This window comes from Leptidea sinapis, chromosome 39 (assembly GCF_905404315.1).
Source record: "Leptidea sinapis chromosome 39, ilLepSina1.1, whole genome shotgun sequence".
NCBI classification, from domain to species: domain Eukaryota; kingdom Metazoa; phylum Arthropoda; class Insecta; order Lepidoptera; family Pieridae; genus Leptidea; species Leptidea sinapis.
The window spans coordinates 9115203-9138839 of NC_066303.1; the positions used below are offsets into that span (position 1 = coordinate 9115203).

The following is a 23637-nucleotide window of genomic DNA, read 5'->3' on the forward strand; positions in this document are numbered from 1 at the left end:
TTATCGACTCATTCGATAGATTTTCGTTGTTCCAGATGGTTCCGTCAAAATTTCGTTTGTTCTAGTGAAAATAAAAATATTAAAGTGTGACCAGTGTGGCTATCGTCACACTCGACCAACTCTTCACTAACTGTATTCTAGTCTCTAGCTCTACTCGCTTATTGTTCATCGCAGGCGGTGCGACAGGTGCCTTATAAATCACTTGAAACTCGTCGGTCTAAAGTTCCTTTGAGACCTGAACTTCGGAATAATGTACTCAGTTAGGTGAAACAGTGCTTCAGTTCAAGCCACCGCCTGCAATATAATATGATATATAAGATGCAAATAAGGCCACACTTATGATCTCACCTCCGGACGAGCAATTTCTAGTACCGGCTTCTTCCATGTGACCAAGTACAACGAAAACCGGCTCGAATCATGATCGTCGATCAAATCCTCCATGCTCAGAAGAGTTCTTTAGCTTCCAGCACCCAAAATTCATAATATGATATTTATAAATGACGTATACGTCAAAATGCTATTACCACGTGGATCATGTTGACGTCTAATATTCTACAACCACGTATTTTACGTGAACTTTTTGCCTCGCACTCTGTGGAACCAATTATTGTTATAATTTTTTCGAATCAATACAACTTATAGACCTCCAAGCTTAGATCATACTCAACATACTTAAAACCTCTTAACTCGTCTCTTTACGACCTGTATAGCCGAGTGGTTAGCGATCCTACCTACTAAGCTAGAGGTCCCGGGTTCGAATCCCGGTAGGTGCAAGCATTTATATGATGAATATGGATGTTTGTTTCCGAGTCATGGATGTTTAAATGTATTTATGTATGTTTATATAAATTTATGTATGTTTAAGTAAGTATATTGTATTAAATATATCATTGTCTTGTAACCCATAACACAGGCTATATATGCTTAACTTGGGGCAAGATAATTTGTGTAAAAAAAAAAGTGTGCCAATATTATTATTACCTCTACTGTGTTATTAAAAAACGCAGTGTAAAGTTACTCCAAATTTCAAAGTTTTCGTCTTTATCGTACCTTTGTCACTACAGAATTTCAGATGTTGCAGATATCTACGGGTAGTAGCTACACTTCTTCCTATCACGTGAGCTTCTTGCCCTTTTGCTCCCTCTTATATAAAAGAATATGACAAATTTTGTTGTTCTCCTATCCACTACTATCCAAATTGGTCTCTCATAGGCTATTATTTGACAAAGGCTTCATGTTAAACCTGAAGTTTGACAAGCCATACTTAGAAGTGACGGAGCCTCCAAGTTTACATTTTTTTTTTATATGAGAGTGGGCAAACGGGCAAGAGGCTCACGGGAAAACCTATAAAAAGTTAGCTTCAGTAACTTAAGAAACAGAAATAGAAATATATTTACTTACCAATGACAATAACGTAACTTATTCCAACAACACTTGGTTAACGTAATGAAGCTACATAAGTTCGTAAAGAACTGATAAGAAACTCCCAGACATATTTAAAATCATTTAAAAACTAAGCCTATTTAATATAATTTATACAATTTTAGGTGGCCTGCGCAGAACTAGACAAGAACCATACATCAGTATCCTCTATATAATCTACTCTAAGGTAAGCCTTCTTTGTCAAACAGGCTTTAATATATCTCTTAAATTTGTGCTCAGTCAGTCCTAGTATATTTATTAAGAATCATTAAAATTGGTCTTACCGTTTTGGTTTTTTTTAACATGGAGTGATAAATAACTTGCTCTTTTTAAAACGAGTAAAACCTGTACTTACGATAAATGAGAGTCAGTGCGTGAGTCGGTTGGCGAACGAGCTCCAATCAAACACAGCAAAGAATCTGCTGGCGCCAGCACCCTGAGTTGGAGACTGGTTCGCGGATACCACCAGCGACGCTCCTCGACTGCTACAGCCACCTAAAAGATTTAGAACGTATGCGTAGAAAATTTATTGAAGTAGACGTCATTTTGCGGAAATACATAATTATCCAAATGTTTTTGAGTTTTCTTGAGTGTTCATTCCGCCACTATTCGTCTTCAAACAGTGTGACACGTGTTTCGTCTCCACAAGAGGCATCCTCAGGAGATGTTGCCTCGACAAACGCTGGCACTAGTCGCGTGTCAAATTGTGGCGAAACTGGCAAGCGGCGAAGCACGTGTCGTGTTTGAAGACGAAAATTGGCGGAACACTCAAGAAAACTCATAAACATTTGTATACGTAAGTTTAGGCCAACGCAATGAAAACTATTTAGCACTAAGACTTTTTAATTGCGGTAAAGTTTAAAATTTGAGGTTTTCAACAATAGAGGAAGTAACATCTCATCACTTCTTAGAATTGGAAACAATTAATAAGTTTTGTAAATATTCTCCAACAACCAAATAAATATACAATTAAATATAATCAAAGTACCAACTGAATAAACCGAAACTGCAAAGTGCTTTAAACTTGAGACACCTGCTTCTATTGGTGGTATTGGTGGTGGCTGTCCATAGTGGTGGCAAAAAAGCTCGCAAAAGTATTATATACAGTATATATATTTAATCAGAATTTGGATTTAAGGTTTTGATTATACAATTTTGTTAGCGGTCTTATAAGAAAAAAATCATTTATTCTTTCAGGTCAAAAATTAAACTTATGAATGTTAAACAAATATAATATAACCATATATGATCTACTTGCTGATGCCCGTGACTTCGTCCGCGTAGATAAAGGGTTTTTAAAAATTACAAGCAAGTTTGTAATTTAAGATTCTCTCATGTCCTATTCTAGTTCCGGTTCTCGTTTTTGCTCCCGTTCCCAACATATTTCATCAATCTTATTTCGACGAAGATGGCAATTGCTCACTGAACCTGGTATTGGTAGCTCATCGATGTGAATTTCAATTTTTTCATAAGTTACGCGGGAACCATCAATTTTTCCTATTTGTCCTTTCCCAGGATCTAGACTATCGCTGTACCAAATTTCTTCAAAATCGGTTCAGTAGCTCCGACGTAAAAGCGTAATAAACAAATTTACATTCACATTTATAATACTAGCGGGGATTAATTAATAACCAATCAGTTTAATTTATTAAAGGAACAAATACTGATACACATGACTATTATAGATGTACACGATACTCAGTATTGTTTAATAATAAAATTTAAATTCAATAACCGTGTTAATGATTACGAGATCAATAATTCAAGTAATTAAAAAGTTTCAATTAAATTTAAAGCATTTAGAAACAAAGCTGCAAATAACCATTTTATTATATTATAAAAAAGTAAAAAATATTACGAAATATAAATAAGAGTGCATGTTAAAGATCAGAGTTAACAGTTAAAACCAATTATTTAGGATTTGTATGCTGACATGGTCTTGTTTTTAAACTTATTTACTGATATTTTAAGTATTAAGTTAATTTTCCCATTCATTATTTTATATAGATGTAGTCATGATTTTAGCGACGTGAGATTGCATTCTAAAAAAGGTTAGCCGTTGTTTATAAAGATACCAATTTGATTTTTTCTCCGAAAAAAAAAAGGAAAATGACGAATAAAGGATCTTTGGATTAAATCCGCTATAAAGTGGGTTCCAAATTACACTGTCGTACTCTAAATGGCTCCTCATCAGCTAATTAAATAGTACAGTTTCAGTTTTTATAGATCGGAAACGCTTTATAATGCCAAGCATTTTTGCTGATTTTTAACAACAGCACCCATAAGTTTTTTGAAAGTCAATTTCCTATCTAGAAATACACCCCAGTCAAGTATTTCAATGTGCTTTCGCCTCTCAGGTTGACATTTAAACGAAAATAGCCGCAAGTTATCGAATTTCAAATCATTCCTTACATTCGTTGCTCATGCAAGTCAATTGAGATACTATTATTTTAGTTCTTTAAAATATATTATATTCGGAACAATTTGTTATATTTTAAAGTGATAACCATAATATGAGATATTTAAGATAAAGCCACAGCCTGAGAGTTGAACAAGACATATAAAAGATATATCAACGACACGTCACTCGAACGGTTGGCTCAGTGGCAGAGCACTCGCACGGAACGCGAAAGGTCGCGGGTTCAAGTACCGCATCGTTCATAAATTTTGCTTATAAATTTAATTTGTGTAATATATATTCTGGTAATCACTATCATTAAATATATTAATGTTAATTAATATATAAAAATTATGACACAAATTGTTGTGGAACCACTATGAATGAAAGTAATAAATAGCTCCAGTTCTATTTGAAACCACAACATTAATTGCATAGCACTCACGAGCTTAACCTATGGAACTGTTTTCCGATACATTCCGAGAACAAGCCGCGTTTAATGTGTCAGTTACACAGCAACAAATCGAGTCTCATTAGGTTACTCTAATTAAATCGCATAGCCATTCCATTCCAATGAAGATATTCCATGGAACACCATGGAATATCTATATATTTATAACAATAAACATTATCAAAATTTCCATTATTGTCTATTGTTAATTTAAGACTATCGTGGCTTTTGATACTATTTCTTTTTTATTTATTAGAGGGGGCAAAAGTAGCTTACCTGAAACTAAACAAAAGAACTGCCCATGGACATCAACAATCCTCAAGTCCAAAGATGCGTTGCCGTTGCATTTGAGATTCGAGTATGCTAGAGACTATGACGTCATGTCGTATGATTTAAATGATTTTCAGCCCCATGGGCAAAAGATTTAAACAAAGTTGAAATATCGCGAAACTCTTGTAGGTATACATTCTTATTAATAATTTGCTGTGTTTGTATAATGTAAGTGTGTGCATGCGGACACGCTGCACTTCATATATGTGTGCGTATTGCACGGATGTCCGGTTAAGTTATATCTTCTATCTTTCCGTATCTATACTTCTATATAGATTCTATGATTGTATCGACATGGAACTACCACCGTTCGATGTGAAATTAATCCTAGGTGGTTTATGGATACTTATTATTCGAATTCCAACGTTCCTTCCTTTTAAAATTCGCCCAGCAAAGCGGGCGGGAACAGCTAGTGATTAATAAAGTTATCATTACGCGCCGCGTTTGAGCACAAAGGCCTTACCTCCAAACGCTTAAATCTAGCGTCTTATTATTAACAAGGCTAAAATTATAGTATAATTATACTAGTCAATAGAAACTATATCATATTGTTGATTAGCCAGTTAGTTAAAGCAAATTATGATATTGATTTTTTGTATGAGTTTGATCCTATTTAAAAACAGAGATGAATTGATGGACTTCCTCAAATTTATAAACATATGAACCTATATATAAGTATTGATATTTTTTGCAATTATAAGGAATTAGTATACTACAAGCATCACTTGAAGTTAATGTTTGAACGATCATACCACAAAATAACCGCGAGTTTTTTCCATGACAAATAATTTTTTGGTAACGCTATTTTGTATACATATGATATAAGATTTTTCTATTGGACTGGTACTTTTAAACTGATTTCGGATTTTCTTCGTAAAACCATGGCATTATTTGAATTGCCATCTTTTTATCTAGTATGAGCTGCCCAGTATACAAATGACTATGTAAAGAAAAAAAAATTGAAATTGAATTCAAAATTAAAACATAATTTTAAGCAGAAGAAAAATATTTTCAACATTCTCTCCATTTTTATACACTTTGTCATTATCATCATCATAATCAAAATGGGCTAAGTATCCATTAAACAATACTTTCCAAAAAGTTTTTCATTCATAATTACCAATTTTCAATAGTTCATTAAGTTTCCAATTTAGAATAAAGTTTGTGGCGCTAATGAAGCAATTTTCGACACTTAATAAGCCTGGGGTACTTTTTAGCTCAATTTAAGCATTGTAATTAATTTCATCTCGAAAATTATATAGCCAATTAGGAATTCAAATATTCGGAGGTGTTAATGAGAGCACTGTCGACGTTCAGATAAATTGTGACTTCGTAGCTCATAATTTAGTTTGCTTTTCTTCAGTTAAATAATAAAGTTGAGTTTATTTTGACACTGAAGTTATTTTTGGTGTGTTTTAGGTTTAAAATTTCTCCATATTTGTACAATTCTACAATATATAATAGGATAAGATTATCTTATTAGATATAGTTTTTATAGAAATTTATTTTTATGAAAATAAGGGACGAGACGAGCAGGACGTTCAGTTGATGGTAATCGATACGCCTTACCCATAACAGTGCAGTGCAGGATTCTTGAAAAACCCAAAAATTCTGAGCGGCACTACAATTGAGACGCGACAGACTCGCTTTGTGGACGGACGTGTGTTTTGTTTTCTTTATTAATCAGTAAACTGATTTCATTTAATGTTATTTTCGAAAGATAATAAATTATTTAGTTACATCCTAAAGTATTTTGAAGTGAGTGAAGTGTGACTTCTTTTTAAAACAGTGAAAATACTATTCGTTTAAATACTAAAAACTATTTGTTGAACACGTTGAACAGCCACAGCAAAACCAGGCAGTAACCGGTTTCTATTAAAGAGGCTTACGGATTTGTGTTAATTCGTTTCGAGTTAGTTAAATTAATTAATAAGTTCGTAGTTCGCTTACAAAATAATTATGAAGTGCAGCAGTTGCGGTAGATTTGTGGCAACTGGGGAACGAATTGCATGTGTGGGATGCAATGGTATATATGACAGACCCTGTTTAAAGATACCAAAATCTGCAACCATACCACCTAGCTGGCGATGTCCATTATGTGTTGCTAAAAGACCCCGCAGCGATAACACCGATACTCCCGTTAAGAGTGCACTCCAGGTGGACTGCTCAGTGATAGACCAAACAGACACAGATCAAAAACTGCATGTGCCCATACCTGAAAACGAAATAGTTCGGGAACTACGCCTTTTTAGGACAGAAATGTCTGATATACGTCAGCAGTTTGTCAACTTTAATGCTCAAATGGAACGGTTGTTAACATCTGTGGACGGCCTCACAAAACGTGTGGAGTGCATAGAAAATAAGGTATCTGTGCTGGAGAACAAATATGCATCAAACGACGTAACTGGTCTTGTCGATACGGTCGAGAGGCTCAAATTTGATTTGAATGACCGCGAGCAGGAACTTTTACTCACAGATGTGGAAATCACGGGCCTCTCGGAGGCTAATGGCGAAAACCCAATGCATCTTGTGTGCCTCGTCTCTAAAAAACTAGGCGTCGAGCTAGAGGAGAGGGACATCGTGAGTGCTGTACGTGTAGGACCCAAACGTGGCATGACGGAGGGAGCAGCACCGGTGAAGCCACGACCGCTGGCTGTGCGGCTTTCGCGCCGCGCGCAGCGAGACAATATGCTGCGCGCCGCACGTGTCCGCCGCGGGGTCAATACCGAAGGCTTTGAGTTACCGGGCCCGACAGATAGGTTTTATGTCAATGAACGCTTGACTAAAACCAACAGGCAACTCTTCTACGACACTCGTCAGGCAGGTACCAAGTATGGATGGAAATACGTGTGGACTCGGGACGGACGAATTTACGCGCGGAAAAAAAATGACACCGAAGCTCGTCGTATCAGATGCGAGGCGGATATAAAAAAATATTTTTTTGGTGCTCTAAAAGTAAAGTAATAGTATTAATTTGCTATTGTCTGCTTGTGCTTTTATTAGTAATTAACTTAAATTTGCTGTATATTAACGCTTTATACGTACGTCTTAATATTATTGTTCATATTTTTATGTTTATTTTTTCTTATTTATGCTTTGCCTTACGCCTAATGTTTAAAAAAATTACCTTAGCTTGCCACGATATATACAGTTTCGGTACTGATCTTATAATATATGTATCTCTGCACAATCCGTTTTTATGTTTAATATATATAACTGAGCAATGTCTGATATATTTAACTCAGACTGTGTCTCCGACGTCACCTACATTTGTCATTATTACATATTATGGTCAACATTCTTATTTAACGATATCATATTATTTATTAATTTACAACAAACCAATCGCCACGTATCCTTATGACATACAAAATATCAATGACTCACAGTAAAAAAAGAAATATGAAAATTGGCTTCCTTAACGCTGGGTCACTAGGCACAAAGCAAGACGAATTTGTTGCAGCAGTTCTAGAGCATGGTGTTGATATCATGGCTATAAACGAGACGTGGCTGCGTAGCGGGGAGGAGGGGCGCGCGCCTACAGTGCCGGGGTACCGGCTTCGTCACGCGCCCAGACCGAGCTGCGTGCGATCACGCGGTGGTGGCGTCGGGTTCTACCTGCGGCGCGGTATCAACGCACGAATATGTGCGCACCCCGCGTCTCCGCCTATCGAGCAGATGTGGCTAAGTCTCAGCGTGAACGCCTTTAGGTTTGTTATAGGCACTGCGTATCGGCCGCCGTGGCTTAACGTTGATCAGTTTATCGACGCGCTTACGGAGAGTATTATTTATTTTTCTGCTAAATACGACTCAATGGTTTTAGTAGGCGATTTTAATATTAATGTTTTAGTTAATTATTCCGGTTCAGAAAAACTAAAGCACTTTTTAACCTGTATGAACCTAAAGCAGTATATTAATGTACCAACGCACTTTACAGATCACAGCAGCAGTTTGATAGATGTCTTTTGTACAAATTTAAATATAAAAAATTTACAAGTAAATTATATTCCTTCGCTAAGTGGTCACGCTTTCATTTGTGGGGAACTTAAATTAAAATATAATAAAGTAGCACCTGTATGGACTGTAATTCGACCTTTAAAAAGTTTAGATCATAATATACTCAGCTCATATTTTGAGGGAATAGACTGGTCAATGTTGCAAATGAATTTAAATGTTAATAATTTAGTAGATAAGTTTAATGGGTGCTTATTATCAATTCTTGACAGTCTCATACCCAAAAAACGAATCTTAGTTAATAAGCCTAGCCATCCCTGGATTACACTCACCATTAGGCATATGATGAAATTACGAAACGACGCATATGACAGGTTTCGTTTGTCTGGATTAGAAATACACAAAGTCTACTATAAAAATCTAAAGAGTATAGTAAATACAGCAATATATTCAGAAAAACGTGCTTTCTTCAGCCAGCACATTAATAGGCACTCAAGCAGCTCTAAGAATTTATGGAATAACCTGAAGAAATGCGTTGATATTTCACCAAAGACCCGCCACGCCGTAATCCCAAACTATTTACGAGACCCAGACGCAATAAACTTACATTTTTCGAAAGTCCCAGGCGAGAATGAAATAAAATTATCACAGCTGACATATTATGAGTTCCACCGCTTCACAGAGTCTGAGTTCCAGCTTAAAACAGTAGACGAAGCTACCATTTTTAAGGTGATAAATCAAATTAAGTCTAACGCTGTCGGAATAGATGACATATCTCTTGATATGCTACTTCTAACTCTTCCTCACTCTTTAGGTACAATCACTCATATTGTTAACACATCCATTCTGACAAACACTTTCCCAAACGCCTGGAAGTCAGCCATTGTTACACCGTTACCAAAAACAGCAGATGTCACGGAGTTGAAAGATTTGCGTCCGATAAGTATTCTTCCTTGCATTTCGAAAGTCTTGGAACGTGTTGTATATATGCAGTTCGCGACTTACTTGGAAAGTAATAAACTCCTACCGGTTCATCAGTCAGGCTTTAGGAAAGGTCGCAGCACCTCTACTGCTCTCATAGACATTGTCGATAATATCTTGTGTGCTCGTGATCATGGTCAAGGGTCTATCATGGTGCTCCTTGACTTTTCACGCGCCTTCGAAGCTATTAATATTTCCTTGCTTCTTTCAAAAATGAGCGCTTACGGTGTGAAACCTGACACAGTGAAATGGTTCTCAAGCTACCTCAGTGGCCGTAACCAGCGTGTTCAGCTTCGAGATGATAGTGGATACCCATTGCTGTCAGAGCCAGTACAATTAAGTAGAGGAATCCCACAGGGCTCAATTTTGGGACCTTTGCTTTTCATTCTATATACTGCCGACGTATCGAACATCATAAAGCATTGTAATTTTCACATGTATGCAGATGACATACAACTATACATCTCATTTCGACCAGAAAATACTACCGACGCAGTAAATAAATTGAATAGCGATCTGAAGCGCATTCATATGTGGTCTAAGGCTAATACTTTAGTATTAAACCCATGTAAAACAAAATACATGATTTTGGGGTCTAAACTTCAAATAGATAAAATTGTATCATCGCAGCCTAATGTAAATGTTATAGGTATACAATTAGAACGGGTAACCGAAGCACGTAATCTAGGAGTGTTAATGGACGATGGCTTAAATTTTGAGAAACATGTGCTCGAATTGAGTCGGAGAGCTTTTTACCGGCTCAAAATATTATATCGTATTCGAGACTTCTTAAGTATAGATCATCGCATTACACTATGTGACTCGATAATCCTATCTTTGTTTAATTACGGTGATACAGTATATGGTTCGCGGTTGCTTGCGCGTACTGAACGAATCGTTCAAAGGGTCCAAAACGCCTGTGCTCGATTCTGCTTTATCTTACCGCCTCGAACTCATATCACTCCACACCTAAACAACGCCGGTATACTTAAGATGACGTTACGTAGGGAGCTTCATTTGGCCACTCTTTTATTCGGTATAATACGCAAAGGTCGCCCGGAATATCTGTACGAAAAACTGAAATGGCGCCATGCCTCAGAAACAAGGTATCCTATCAGAACAGGAAGTATTCCAATTACTATTCCTCCTCACCGCACTTCTGCCTTTCGTGGTAGTTTCCGTTACGCTGCCACTAAGTGTTGGAACAATATACCACCACCAGTTAGGAATAGTTGCTCCATATATAGTTTTAAATTAAAATACAAAAACTATTTAGTAAACTATCAAAAAGATTTACAAATAGGTGGCAAAATAGTCCCCACTTATCTTAGGTAAACTGAATATATATATAATATATATATTTTCTGAACTGGCTTTATTTTATTTTATTTTAATTTTATATTGTAATCGCAGCGTTTGTATTTTTTGTTGTGTACTATATTTTTTATCAAGTTTTGCATATTTTGTATCTTTTATATTGGTAATTTTTGTCTTTCTTTATTCTTTAATGTTGGTTTTTCTACGTATAAGGTATTTGGGTAGGTTTTCAGTTTTAAGTAAGTATGTGTCATGCTGTAAGTAATTAAAAATTTTAAAACGTTTCTAAACCACAGCGCGAGTTTGTCTCGTAATGGGCTACGCTGAAAACCAGCGCTGTAGCATTTGCTACAGCATACGCTGAGCGGTGTCCATTTTCGCATCATTATCGATTCTATTGTAAAATATATAATTATGTTCACAAATATTATTTAACTTTAAGCGATATTGTTATGTTTTACTTTAAGGTGTATAATAAAACTTTGTAAATTAAATTGTGTGATGATGATGTGAAATAAAATATGTCTATGTCTATGTCTATGTCTATGTCAATTGCGCTCGTCACCTTGAGACATAAGATGTTAAGTCTCATTTGCGCAGTAATTTCACTAGCTACGGCGTCCTTCAGACCGAAACACAATAATGTTTATACATTACTGCTTCACGGCAGAATCAGATGCCGTTGTGGTACCCATAATCTAGCCAGTATCCTGTGAAAAGAAGGCTCCCAGTGGTAAAAATTTAATTTCTGTCAAACTTTAGTTTTCCTATATTCCATAATAACAAAATTTATAATGTTATATAATAATGACGTCCAATTAAATATTTATCTACTATATGACCCTTAAATGACAGAGATCACGATAGTCAGATTCTGCGTGAGAAGTATGTTTCTTTTTTGAAGGTCCACTAAGAAATATTTTTAAATAACAGTAAAATTAAATTTCAAGTGGTAAATGGTATGAATATATAATTTTGCTAGTCAGTTACAGAAAGTCCCAGAAACAAGCTGAATAAACTAATATAGTAGTACTATTTAGTAGGTAGGTAGTAACCTGGGCAGGTTTATTTTTTTAGTATACATGACAGCTACTTCGTACACTCATGATACGTGAGGCACTTTGTTTTAGTGTGCGTGCGTTTGTTGAAAATAGAGGCTAACAATTTGCCGGTATTTTCTTCGATGTGTTCACAGCTGTCACAGTCTATCTAGACGTATAAATTATCTAAGGCAGTAAGTACTACATAAGTTAATCAATTATTCTATTTTAGATATATTCAACCTAAGTATTGTAAAGGCAACAATAGCCACGTTTGTCAATCCACAACGCAATCATACGGAAAAGCGTCCGGAAGCAATACATTCAGCGTGGCATGAAATCAAAATATAGACCGTCAAATCTTTATCCCAGCCAGATAAATCCTTGTCACACGCACGCTCGTTTAGACCGGGATTGCAAGGGATAAACGTCATGATAGAAATTATATTTAGCCGTTGGCTGAAAGATTATTTCGAAACTCAGTCTGAATCGACCGTGTCAAATATCGGTTTTGTTATAATATTGATACCTACTAACTTTTGATGAAATAATTTAAACACGACTCATTTATTGGATGCAGTGCAGCACCTTACAAACTAATTCGTTATGCATATTGTAAAATACTCTATTTAATTGAAAAGAGTGACCGTTGAGTTTCTTATATTTTCTTTTCACGAGCTCAACTTTTTACGAACATATGTTGCTTTGCTGATGCTTGTGGTGCCAGGTCGACCTGTTATAGTTAATAAATTATTATATTTTTTTGGATGCAATTACTAATTATGACAGTAATCACGACCATTACATGTTCACCAAGAATCCTTACACAAACAATGAATTCAAGCTCTCAAGGTTGATGCATCCATTATACGAAAATTTATACTCGTATTTATACAGTTAGTTCTTTATTACTTTTTATGAAATTGGATGCAGTACCTTACAAACTAATTTGTTATGTATATTACAGCTCTTGTAAAATACTCTATTTGATTGAAAAGAATGGCTGATGAGTTTCTTATATGTTCTTCTCACGAGCACAACTTTTTACGAACATAAAGTAAATTTAGTAATTTAAAAGAAATATTTATAGTGACAATTCAGGGGCGCTTAGTTTAGGCCTATTTGAATAAAGTTTATTTGACTTTGACTATGACTACTATGGAATTTAAGGATGAATTATTTCTTTACGGACTTTGAAGTCAATTTAATTGGATTTAATATAAAATAGACCCCACTTTGCTGGATTGAAAATGAAATGGTAATAAATTCTTATGAGATGTTTTCTATTATTGCTTCTTATATTGGTACTTTTCGTATAGGAAGACGCAGTGTTGGTAGGTCCCCAAGATGGACCGATGATCTGTTCGAGATCGCCGGAATAGGTTGGATGAGGGCAACGTAGGAACGACCGTCGTGGAGATCTTTCGGGGGGAGGCCTTTGTCCAGCAGTGGATATGATGATACGTACTTTTTAATGTCAACTTGAATGTGTTTTTAAATATTTATTTAAAGCTCTTTTATAGGTTAAACGACTGAAGGACTTTTTTATGAAAGTAAGGGACGAGATGATTAAGACGTTCAGCTGATGGCAGCTTATACGCCCATTACAAGGCAGTGCCGCTCAGGATTCTTGCAAAAACCATAACTCTGAGCGGCATTACAATTACGCTCGTCACACTGACACAAAATGTTAAGTCTCATTTGCCCAGTAATTTTACACATTACTGCTTCACGGCAGAGATAGGCGCCGCTGTGGTACCCATAATCTAGCCGACGTCCTGAGCAACGGAGCCTCCCACTGGTAGATAGAAGGCGATCACGATCGGCATTTTTTAATGAAGAAAATACAACCATATGCTTAATACCATTGAGTAAAGCAAGTAGGCTTCAAAAACTAAGACAATACCAGATCTGAGAGTCAACATTACACTAATTAAGGTTGGTAAACGTTGTTCAATTTCACGGTTGGCGAATAGGTCGGTTCATAATTGGTATAAATATTATATAAGGACCTTCTGTTACTCCGAAACTTGGCACGCAGTGAACTGGAGTTAAAAGTTTTATTTCATTCATTATAAACTGGCAGGGAATAATTTAGTGTTAGCCATTTTAGTTTTAGTAATTTTATTAATTTGTTGAAAATTGTTTTATTTGATTGAGAAAGGTTTTGTTAAGTTTAATTCATTTCGAGTAGTTGTAAATAGCCTGATTCGTAATCATTTGATGTTGGTTGTAAACAAAGTTATTTTATGACAATAAGGGACGATACAAACAGGACGTTCAGCTGACGGTAATTGATGCACCCTGCCAATTACAATGCAGGGCCGCTGAGAATTCTTGAAAACCCTAAAAATTCTGATCGGCACTACAATTGCGCTCTCCTTCTTTAGACATAAGATGTTAAGCCTCCTTTGTCTAGTAATTTCACTAGCTACGGCGCCTTTCAGACCGAAACACAATAATGTTTACACATTATGCCTATTTCTGCCGTGAAGCAGTCACGGCAGAAATAGGCACCGTTGTGGTACCCAGAATCTAACCGGCATCCTCTACAAAGGATCCTGCCACTGCACTGGTGCGCTTCCAAATTGCTAAAAACGCAACTCCGTTCAGCAAATAGAATAAATTAATGTGAAAACTCGTCAAGCGCTACCCAATGCTATCCGACGCTTCTGTAATAGTGCAGATGGAACCACCTTCCACATTTTCTCTGAATGCAGTCCTCTAATGCGTAGTCGTAGCATCTCTTTGAGAAGTCCAATTCTTCTTGTAATGGGTAGGGCGTATCAATAACCAGCAGCTGAACACCCTGCTCGTCTCGTCCCTTATTTTCATAAAATAAAAGTTTCTTTCAAGTTCTTTTTTCATAATCGACGTATCCTTCAAAATTCCTGTTAACTAAACTGGTGGCAACCGGTTTAAGTCCTTCGCAACAATGTTAGGCTGCTCATCGGGTCCACTTCCTTTAATAATCTAATAACGTCCTTGATACTCCGCTTTTCTTGTCATCTCCTTTACGCTGCACATGTCTCGCTCTATGATCATACGACTTATACATAATACTTTTTCCAGCTTCAATTTCTGTGTCCGTATAATTGGTAGCACAAATCTGGGTCAAACTTTGTTCATTTAATTTGTTGAAAGTTAGGAATTCATTAATAATAATTACTATTAAGACATAAATTGTAAAAAATAATCATTATTAAGACTTATTAAATTGCTTTGCTTTAAATTTTTAATATCTCGCACTAAAATCTGCGTAACAGCTCAAGACTTTCTAAGTCGGTCGCATCCATTAATCTCAATATTTCCAATTAATTACACTAAGGACGATGAAGAACGCTTACGGACTTGTATTCCCTGATGACTGAATCAATTTATCTGAGGGGTTTTTAACGATCTTATGTAAAATATTGGGAAATGGTTAAATTGAATGTAATTTACCAACTAATTACGAACTTATTGAACAGTAGATACACTATGTAGTGCAATCAGGCAATAAATACATAGGTGAACAATTAGATATTTTTTTTAATAATTACTGTATTTACAATAAATCATTTTAAATTAAAATTTGAAATACATATTATTTATTGGAACACCAACAATACATGACAATACATGACCTTTGCTTACACATTATTAAGAATTTATATAGTCTAGTATATCTATTAATTTAAGGCATTCACAGCATTTCATAATATATATTTATAATAGGCAAAAACAAAACTTAAAATTTTTAAAATAAAAATAATAAGTTAATTAAATTAAACTTTTCATATAAATACTTGAAATTAACAATTTATGAATATATACACGAAAATCTTATGTCAATATTAAGCAATTGCAAATAATTTTCGTTTGAGATCCGCTAAATTGTCGTTGAAGAGATCTAAATCAGCATCATATAAAATTATGGAGTTGTATGAGGAACAAATTCTATAGCAAGGTGCATTCCGTCCTATATTAATGAGTTTATTTTAATTATTATAATATATTAATGAGCAAAACTGTTGTATTATTATGATAATAACACTGATGCAATGATAAATCATTTAAAAATAATAAATACCACAAAAGACGCCTTATTTTACAATTATTTATTTTACATTACAATAATAAATACCATTAAAGCGCCATTCTGATCCATTATGTTTTACGGCCATTTTCAATATTCAGTCTATCTCTTACTTGAGATAATAATCGTAACTATCGTTGACTTTTCTGTCCCAATCAACTTATCGACGGAAACTCCGTAAAAACCGTAAACCTTATCCGTACGCTGTCTGTCAATGGGACGACGTATAGCTTACCAGCGACAGAAGTTTGTATGCAAATTTCAATTCACGCGTCCCAATATAATTCAGATTATTGACAGCTTATTACTGACAGTAGAAGGTAGTAACTTATCTCTATCTGTAGATAGTATATTGGGAACGGCCGTTAAAGAGTTTGACACGAGGCGCTACACTTTTGCCTTATTATAATAATTAATACCTACCACACTTATATTAGTACTAAATGCAATGCAAAACTGATGTAGGTTTTATCAGAATAATAGGTGACTAGATTATGCTCGATGTGAAAACTTGGAAAACGCGTTTTTTCAGAGATCACACCTAGGTTGATCGGTTTATCCATTCCAACAGCCTCCATGTAGTAAATTTCACCCGGATCGTTATAGCCGATTTATTATTCCCCATCTTCCTTACATATTATCCTATTTTTGTTCGTCTTATTAAATCTCAAACTTTTCCGAAGTAATAAATGGAAAAATAACACAATTTTGACTTCGTAAGTGTAATTTTTTGACAAAAATTCTGTTTTATTTAGTATAGCAGTAATAATAAGTACAACACAATTTAGAAAACTGTTGTAAAATTATAATAATGGCTCGGTACTTATGATATGCTGAATAAAGTTCACAAAACTAAAACTGAAAACAAAATTTTATGAACGATGCGGGACTCGATCCCGCGACTTATCGCGTTCCGTGCGAGTCCCCTTTCCAACTGAGCCAACCGTTCGAGTGACGTATCGTTTATAAAATCTTGTATGACTTGTTCAACTCTCCTGTTGTGGCTTCAGCTACAGGATCTACTTTACAGTTGATGCCTGATATGTTAAATAAACTTCAGTGAAAAGTGTTTCATTATTATAATATAAGTATCGTTCTCTCGTTCTCGTTCAGCCACAGAATTTTTCATCACTCATGATCGCAAGAAAAGGTCTTTAAATTCTCGCAGCGTTCTACGTGTTCCCGTTAAAAATTATGAGTAAGTACAATTTTGCTATAGCCTCAGAAGTTACGGTGATTTAAATATTTACCTCTTTATGCAGAAGTTTGACGTGGAAGCTAACGACGTCACTCACTGGTTCTCCGTCTTCTGTGACGTAATAGACGAGCAATGAACTCATCGGAGCCATATCCGCAGTTACTGGGAATCTGTTAACAAAGTAATATTGTGTCAAAAACACCTAATATTCATTACGTCATATCCAAAATGCCTCTCAATGCACAGTTCAGAAAGCAATGGCAAAAATATATCATGGGTTACGTAGGCTGATTGCCTACCTGGACCTAAATTATTCTCATTGATATTCAAGAAGTTCCAACTTCCTGTACAAAGGAGCCACTGGTAAGTGTAGGCACATCTAATAATTCGTAATATGACTACACTATTGCAAACTGTACGATATCGCGGTTTCACAGAAACATCTGAAACAAACTGCCCCTTAACCTAGAGGGCATCCTGCGCAAAAAAGCCTACCCTAAATGAAATTAATAAAATAATTCCCACATCATAAATGAAAATGAACTTTTTTTTTACATTAACTTATAAAAGTTTTGTCAGACATTTCATTTATGGTTAAACTCCCCATGTTTATTATACAATCTAACAGAATTTTCCAAAAATGACTTATTTGCCTTAGTAGTTCTAAAACTGGGTATGGAAATTTTATGTTTATGTCTATTGTTAAAGTTATGCAGTTCACACTTTTAAACATTTTTAGACATATTTTCCTCGTATAAATAATATTTTGATATTCTGATGGCACTGTAAGTATTTTTATTTATTTAAACAGATTTCGTAATGAGTTGGACTTCGAAGACCGATATAAGGCGAACTGCTCTCTTCTGTAAGATGAAGATGCTATCAATATCGGCCAACGTACCTCAGAGTAGAATACCGTACGACAATATATTGTGGAAATACTCAATATATACCAATCTTGTCGTAGGTACAACCGATAGTTGCATTATTTTTATAATGGAAAAGGAGGAGAAAACAAGCTAACGGGTCACCTGGTGTTAAGTGATCACCGCCGCCCACATTTTCTTGCTACACCAGAGGTGTTGTATTTAAAGGTTAAAGAATAATACTTAAAAAAATTCTAAACATCTTTTATTCAGTAATTCCTAGTTACAATAAGTGCGGCAACACAACGACAATTAACCACACACTGTGACCCTATTGTCTTTTTTATCTCACATCTGTCACTTATATTGTTACCACAAGAGGAATCGCAGGAGCATTGCCGGGCTTTAAGGAAGGTGACACATAAAAATAAACTGCAGTTTATATACATTGTCTAAAACAGCTTCATATCATTGAAGACATGTATATATAATATGAAGCTAACTTCAACTTAAATGTCCACGCGTAATTTAGAAAACCAGACAGCCCAGGCAGACTTTTACCAGTGGGAGGCTCCTTTATGGGTACCACAACGGCGCCTATTACTGCCGTGAAACAGTAATGTATAAACATTATTGTGTTTTGGTCTGAAGGGCGCCGTAGCTAGTGAAATTACTATGCAAATGGGACTGAACATCTTATGTCTCAAGGTGACGAACGCAATTGTAGTGCCACTCAGAATTTTTGAGGTTTTTCAAGAATCCTAAGCAGCACTACATAGTTATAAACAGGGCGTATCAATTACCATCAGCTGAACATCCTGTTCGTCTCATCCCTTAATTTCATTAAAAAGAAAGACCGATAGACGGAAAACAATATTATTGAATAAAGAGTCCCTTTATCTAAAACAAGTATGAAATCCTCAAAGGATTGAGAAAAACAAATATGCCACGGGAAACAGCTATGTTGAAACGAAATTCGTATATTGCTAAATTGACAGGCTGCACAAAGCTTGTAATGTCCACTCAATATCCAATTCCCCTGTTTTCGTTTTGTTTAATTAAATTGAGTTCGCAGTGAGATATCCATTAATGATGACTCGTTATTTTTTTAATAGCCCCGCTAAAAATGGAATATCATGTTTCATAATTAATTCATTTTAATGGGGTTTGTATTTAAATTTTATGAATTCAGTGTATTCATTGTTTCTTTTTGTGTTCTTTAGCTGTTGCGAGAACCATATAAATTGATTTGTGATTTCAGATTTTTTTTATAAAAGAATCACCGCCACCTAGATGGTAAGTTTACCAGTGGTATGCTCCTTTGCACAGGATGCCGGCTTTATGATTATTATAGATTATGGGTACCACACCGGCGCCTATTTCTGCCGTGAATATCTGTGTTACGGTCTAAAGGGCGTCTAGCTAGTGAAATCACTGGGGAAATGAGACTTAACATCTTATGTCTCAAGGTGACGAGCGCAATTGTAGTGCCGCTCAGAATTCTTTGGGTTTTTCAAGAATCCTGAGCGGCACTGCATTGTAATGGGTATGGCATATCAACTACTCTCTCTCTCTCCCTCTCTCTACTCACTGTAATGTGATTGATCTTTACACAAGCTACTGAATACCAACAGATTTAGTAGCTCTGCGTTGCCCGCGATCATAATATTATGATTCGTAATGATACTGACCAGAGATGAGAACTATACTCCATGTATGGCTGGAACTACAACTATTGCAATGCTTAAAGTAGCGAACCGCTTCGCTCGCGATACCAAGATCTAGTACTCTGATACTAGGCGAGGCGTCAAGGGTATATATAATAAAATATATAACCAAATGGCGTATTAATTATAGTAGTCGAAGCAAAAACTTAAGTCTTCTGAGGCATAACATGCGCGACAAGAGAGGATTCGATAAGAAGTTTTTCTCCTGCCAAGTCGATATTGTTGGTAGCAAAATAGGTAGCACCATTAACTCTTACCGCATTGCCCCAGTGTGCACCTCCCCCACCACGTAACAGGGCAATTTATTTCATTTCTAATGGTGTTAAAAGAGAGTAGAGTTATTTTACCAATAGGAGGATCCTTTGCATAGAATGCCGGCTAGATTATGGGTACCACAACGGCGCCCATTTCTGCCGTGAAGCAGTAATGAGTAAGTTCACATTATATATCTACTTACCAAGTTTCAATAATATAGTTTCGGAAAAAAGTGGCTCTGACATACGGACGGACAGACAGACAGGCATTATGAATCCATAACGTCCGTTCCCAATATTCAGTCTATCTCTTACTTGAAAAAAAAAATCGTAACTATCATTCACTTTTCTGTCCCAATAAACTTATCGACGGTAACTCATCTTATCCGTACACGCTGTCTGTCAATGGGACGACGTAAAGCTTACCGGGGATAGAAGTTTGTATGGATGCAACAGTGAACTGGTGATATGAATGACTTATTGGATGTATTGGGACAGCTTCAGATTATTGACAGCTAATTACTGACAGTAGAAGGTAGTAATTTATCTATATCTGTAGATAGTATAGACGATAACAGCTAAAATATCGACCATAAAGCACATAGTAGCAACTAAACATTAATTTTATTAACCTCTACGTAACCCATAAAAGGAAACCCTTACAATAGCAGACGTTATTCAATCCGACAAGGCTTGCCAAAGTTTGCCCATTACGAGCGAAGCTCGACGTCTGTTTAACTTAAATTACTTTTCGAGTTTCAATCAATAGTGCCTTAATCGCCCATAAATGTATGAACATGATGTGGGAAGCGTGTGGTAAATTCAAATTGTAGTTTGCTACCGAGTAATAATTGAATCAACATTAAATGTTAAAATTAAACCAAATTTAGATTAGTGATTTAAACTTTAATATCTGATTCATTATGGCTAATGCGTTTTATTTTGTAATTATCAGTAATCGCTGAGTAATATTTTAAATACCTTGTGCTATATTTTAACAGGCAGAACAATAAAATGTATTGATAAATGGAACAAAGACATAGTATTTCATACTCAAAATATGTATAAGGAAAACGTACCCTATTTTCCTAATCGGTTAAGACGATATAAAACAGTGACAGGAATAACAAAAAAAAAATTCAAACTATTTATTTAAGTATTTATTTATTAATTACCAAAATATAAAATATATCAATTTTTATTTTAATACTTTGATTTTTTATATATTCAAATAATTCTAACAAAAAACCTACTCCATGTCACTTCTCATCGTTTCTGAATACAGAAATTTTCATCATTTAAAGAGGCTTTTTTTTCGAGAGGAGGAAAATACATTTACGTATTTAAGTCCCCGAAACGGGGCCCATATGTCGGGCTCAGGTGTAAACACCCCCTACCGACTAAAAACCTCCTCTGTGCTGATAGCCCTAAAGGCTTTTACAGGGGGCTTGGAGGCCGAAAATGTAGCTCACAGGCACGGCGCATCTCGGAAGGAGGCTCGAGCCTCGGACCGCCTGCTCACTAAGCTGGATGGAGAGAAGATCACTAACGATCTAATATATCTGTTAGTCCAATGGACTCTAGGTTTGAATAGACTTCGCACTCGCCGGCGAGTGCGGTGATATATGTATGTGTTTGTAAATGTGTGAGTGTATGTGTGTAGTGTTATAGTAGGTGTGTGATTTGTGATCTGAGTGTGAGTGGTGTTAAACGATTACAGGACGAGGACTATCACGTTGGGCTTCTATCAAAGTGTGTAAATCGTATTATATTAGGTTGCGGCCGCTGGAAATCGTCCAAGTGACGAGTGGCAGCGGTTTGTTGTACATGGCCGTGCCTACGTCTACGACGGCGGTGTGGTTAGTTTGGTGTCGGTGTCGGTGGTGGTGTTGGTGTCGCGTTTGCGATGGTATTATAGTCGTCCGGGTCGACTAGTACGTGTCGAGGTCGCCTCTGTTTGTTCAGACTGTGGTCTAGTGGAGTGTAAGCACATTTTAAGAGGCAACTGTTTAGTAGCTAACTGTACTTTGAACCGAAAGTCAAACTATTTCTTATAATATTGAGCTTACGACCGACTATGATGAAATAAACACAAAACATAAAGCTATGTCATATAGTGAGTTATCGTTTACCGACCATCACAGCGAGCGAAATTACGAGCACAACTACAACGGGTCATAAACAAGACCAAGGATAGTACATTTACTTTCACGATTACTACCTAATAAAATGGAACTGTAATTAACACATTAATTGAGCTTATACGCATAAAAGGCATTTTTTTATGAAATTGATTCCTTTAGATGCGATTTCTAATATACTAGATACTACTACCGCTTCTGAAACAAATGGCGTTCTGAGACAGAAGACGCGGCGCAAAAAACTCTCCCAGCTTTTTATGCGCTCTTTTTCATGAAATATACAATATTGTACTGTCATTGCTATTGCTATAAAATAATCTAAAACATAATAGAGTCAATTATGTCACACATTAGTTAAATAGTATTTCTTTAAATAATGTTGTATTAATACTCAAGAAGATAACTGACGCCATTGTACTGAACTCCAAACATGTAATAAAATATGATTGATTGATTCCAAATGATTGCGAAACTGAAGTGGCAGAGGGCAGGGTACATTGACATGCACAGGACAGATGGCCGTTGGGGCAGTAAAGTCCTCTAATGGCGACCACGAATCTTAAGTCGTAGTGTTGGAAGATGGACCGACGATCTGGTCAAAATCGCCGGAATACGTTGAATGAGGGCAGCACAGGACCGATCGTCGTGGAAATCTTTGGGGGAAGCCTTTGTCCAGCAACGTCTTCCGGCTAGTGATGATGATGATAATAGTTCAGTGATGGTGTAATTCCCCGTAATAACACATTTCGTAGGGTACAGGGTAAGCAACATCATAATATCGCTTTACGCTACACCTAAGTTAGTTTTTGTAGGTAATGCAAAACGCGACAAACCTTGGGTTTTTACGCTGAGTTTGATCTGTTTATAGAACCCGCCGCCAATTAGACACATTTTAGAGCTGTGTCTGTGTAATGCATACTCAAAGTATATCAACTATATTCTGTCTCTAAATACCTACATAGCTATCTCGACGTTTAGTTGCTAATAAATTACAAGGGTTGTCACATAAACGAGAGCTGTTCGTGCTATATATCTTGGTTATAGACAGTCTCTTAAAGAAAAAAATTAGAGAAACCAATATTATGACTGTTCATTGTCAGTACATTTATGAAAATTTAATATACGTTCATAAAAATCGTTACCTTTTTGCTCTTAATAGTGATTTTCATTATTATAACACTAGAAATACCCTTACTTCTTATTGCTTGTAACTAATTCTAGTAGGCTTCATAAGATACATAATAGCTTTAAGGGTAAATCTATACACTTTTATAATAAAGTCCCAGCCACTGTTCAGGCATTATCTATAAATAAATTTAAATATTTTATGAATAAATGGCTCTGTCGTAAATCCTATTACTCCACAGCTGAATATCAAAGTGATCCTAGAGCCTGGGACTAGATTATGATTATTTTATAGCAATAGCAATGACATTACAATATTGTATATTTCATTAAAAAGACACCAAAAAAAGAATGC

General features: G+C 35.8%; 1 protein-coding gene across 1 annotated transcript in view; it reads right to left on the bottom strand.

The window, feature by feature from the left end:
* The window catches only part of LOC126976123 (C3 and PZP-like alpha-2-macroglobulin domain-containing protein 8), a 275988-nt gene that overhangs the window by 50815 nt on the left and 201536 nt on the right, over nt 1-23637 (bottom strand). The window contains exons 10-11 of the mRNA XM_050824318.1: nt 17222-17339; nt 1778-1917 (exon numbers count right to left, since the gene is read on the bottom strand). Of these exons, the coding sequence (XP_050680275.1) occupies nt 1778-1917; nt 17222-17339 (258 nt within the window). The remainder of the gene's footprint in view (nt 1-1777; nt 1918-17221; nt 17340-23637) is intronic.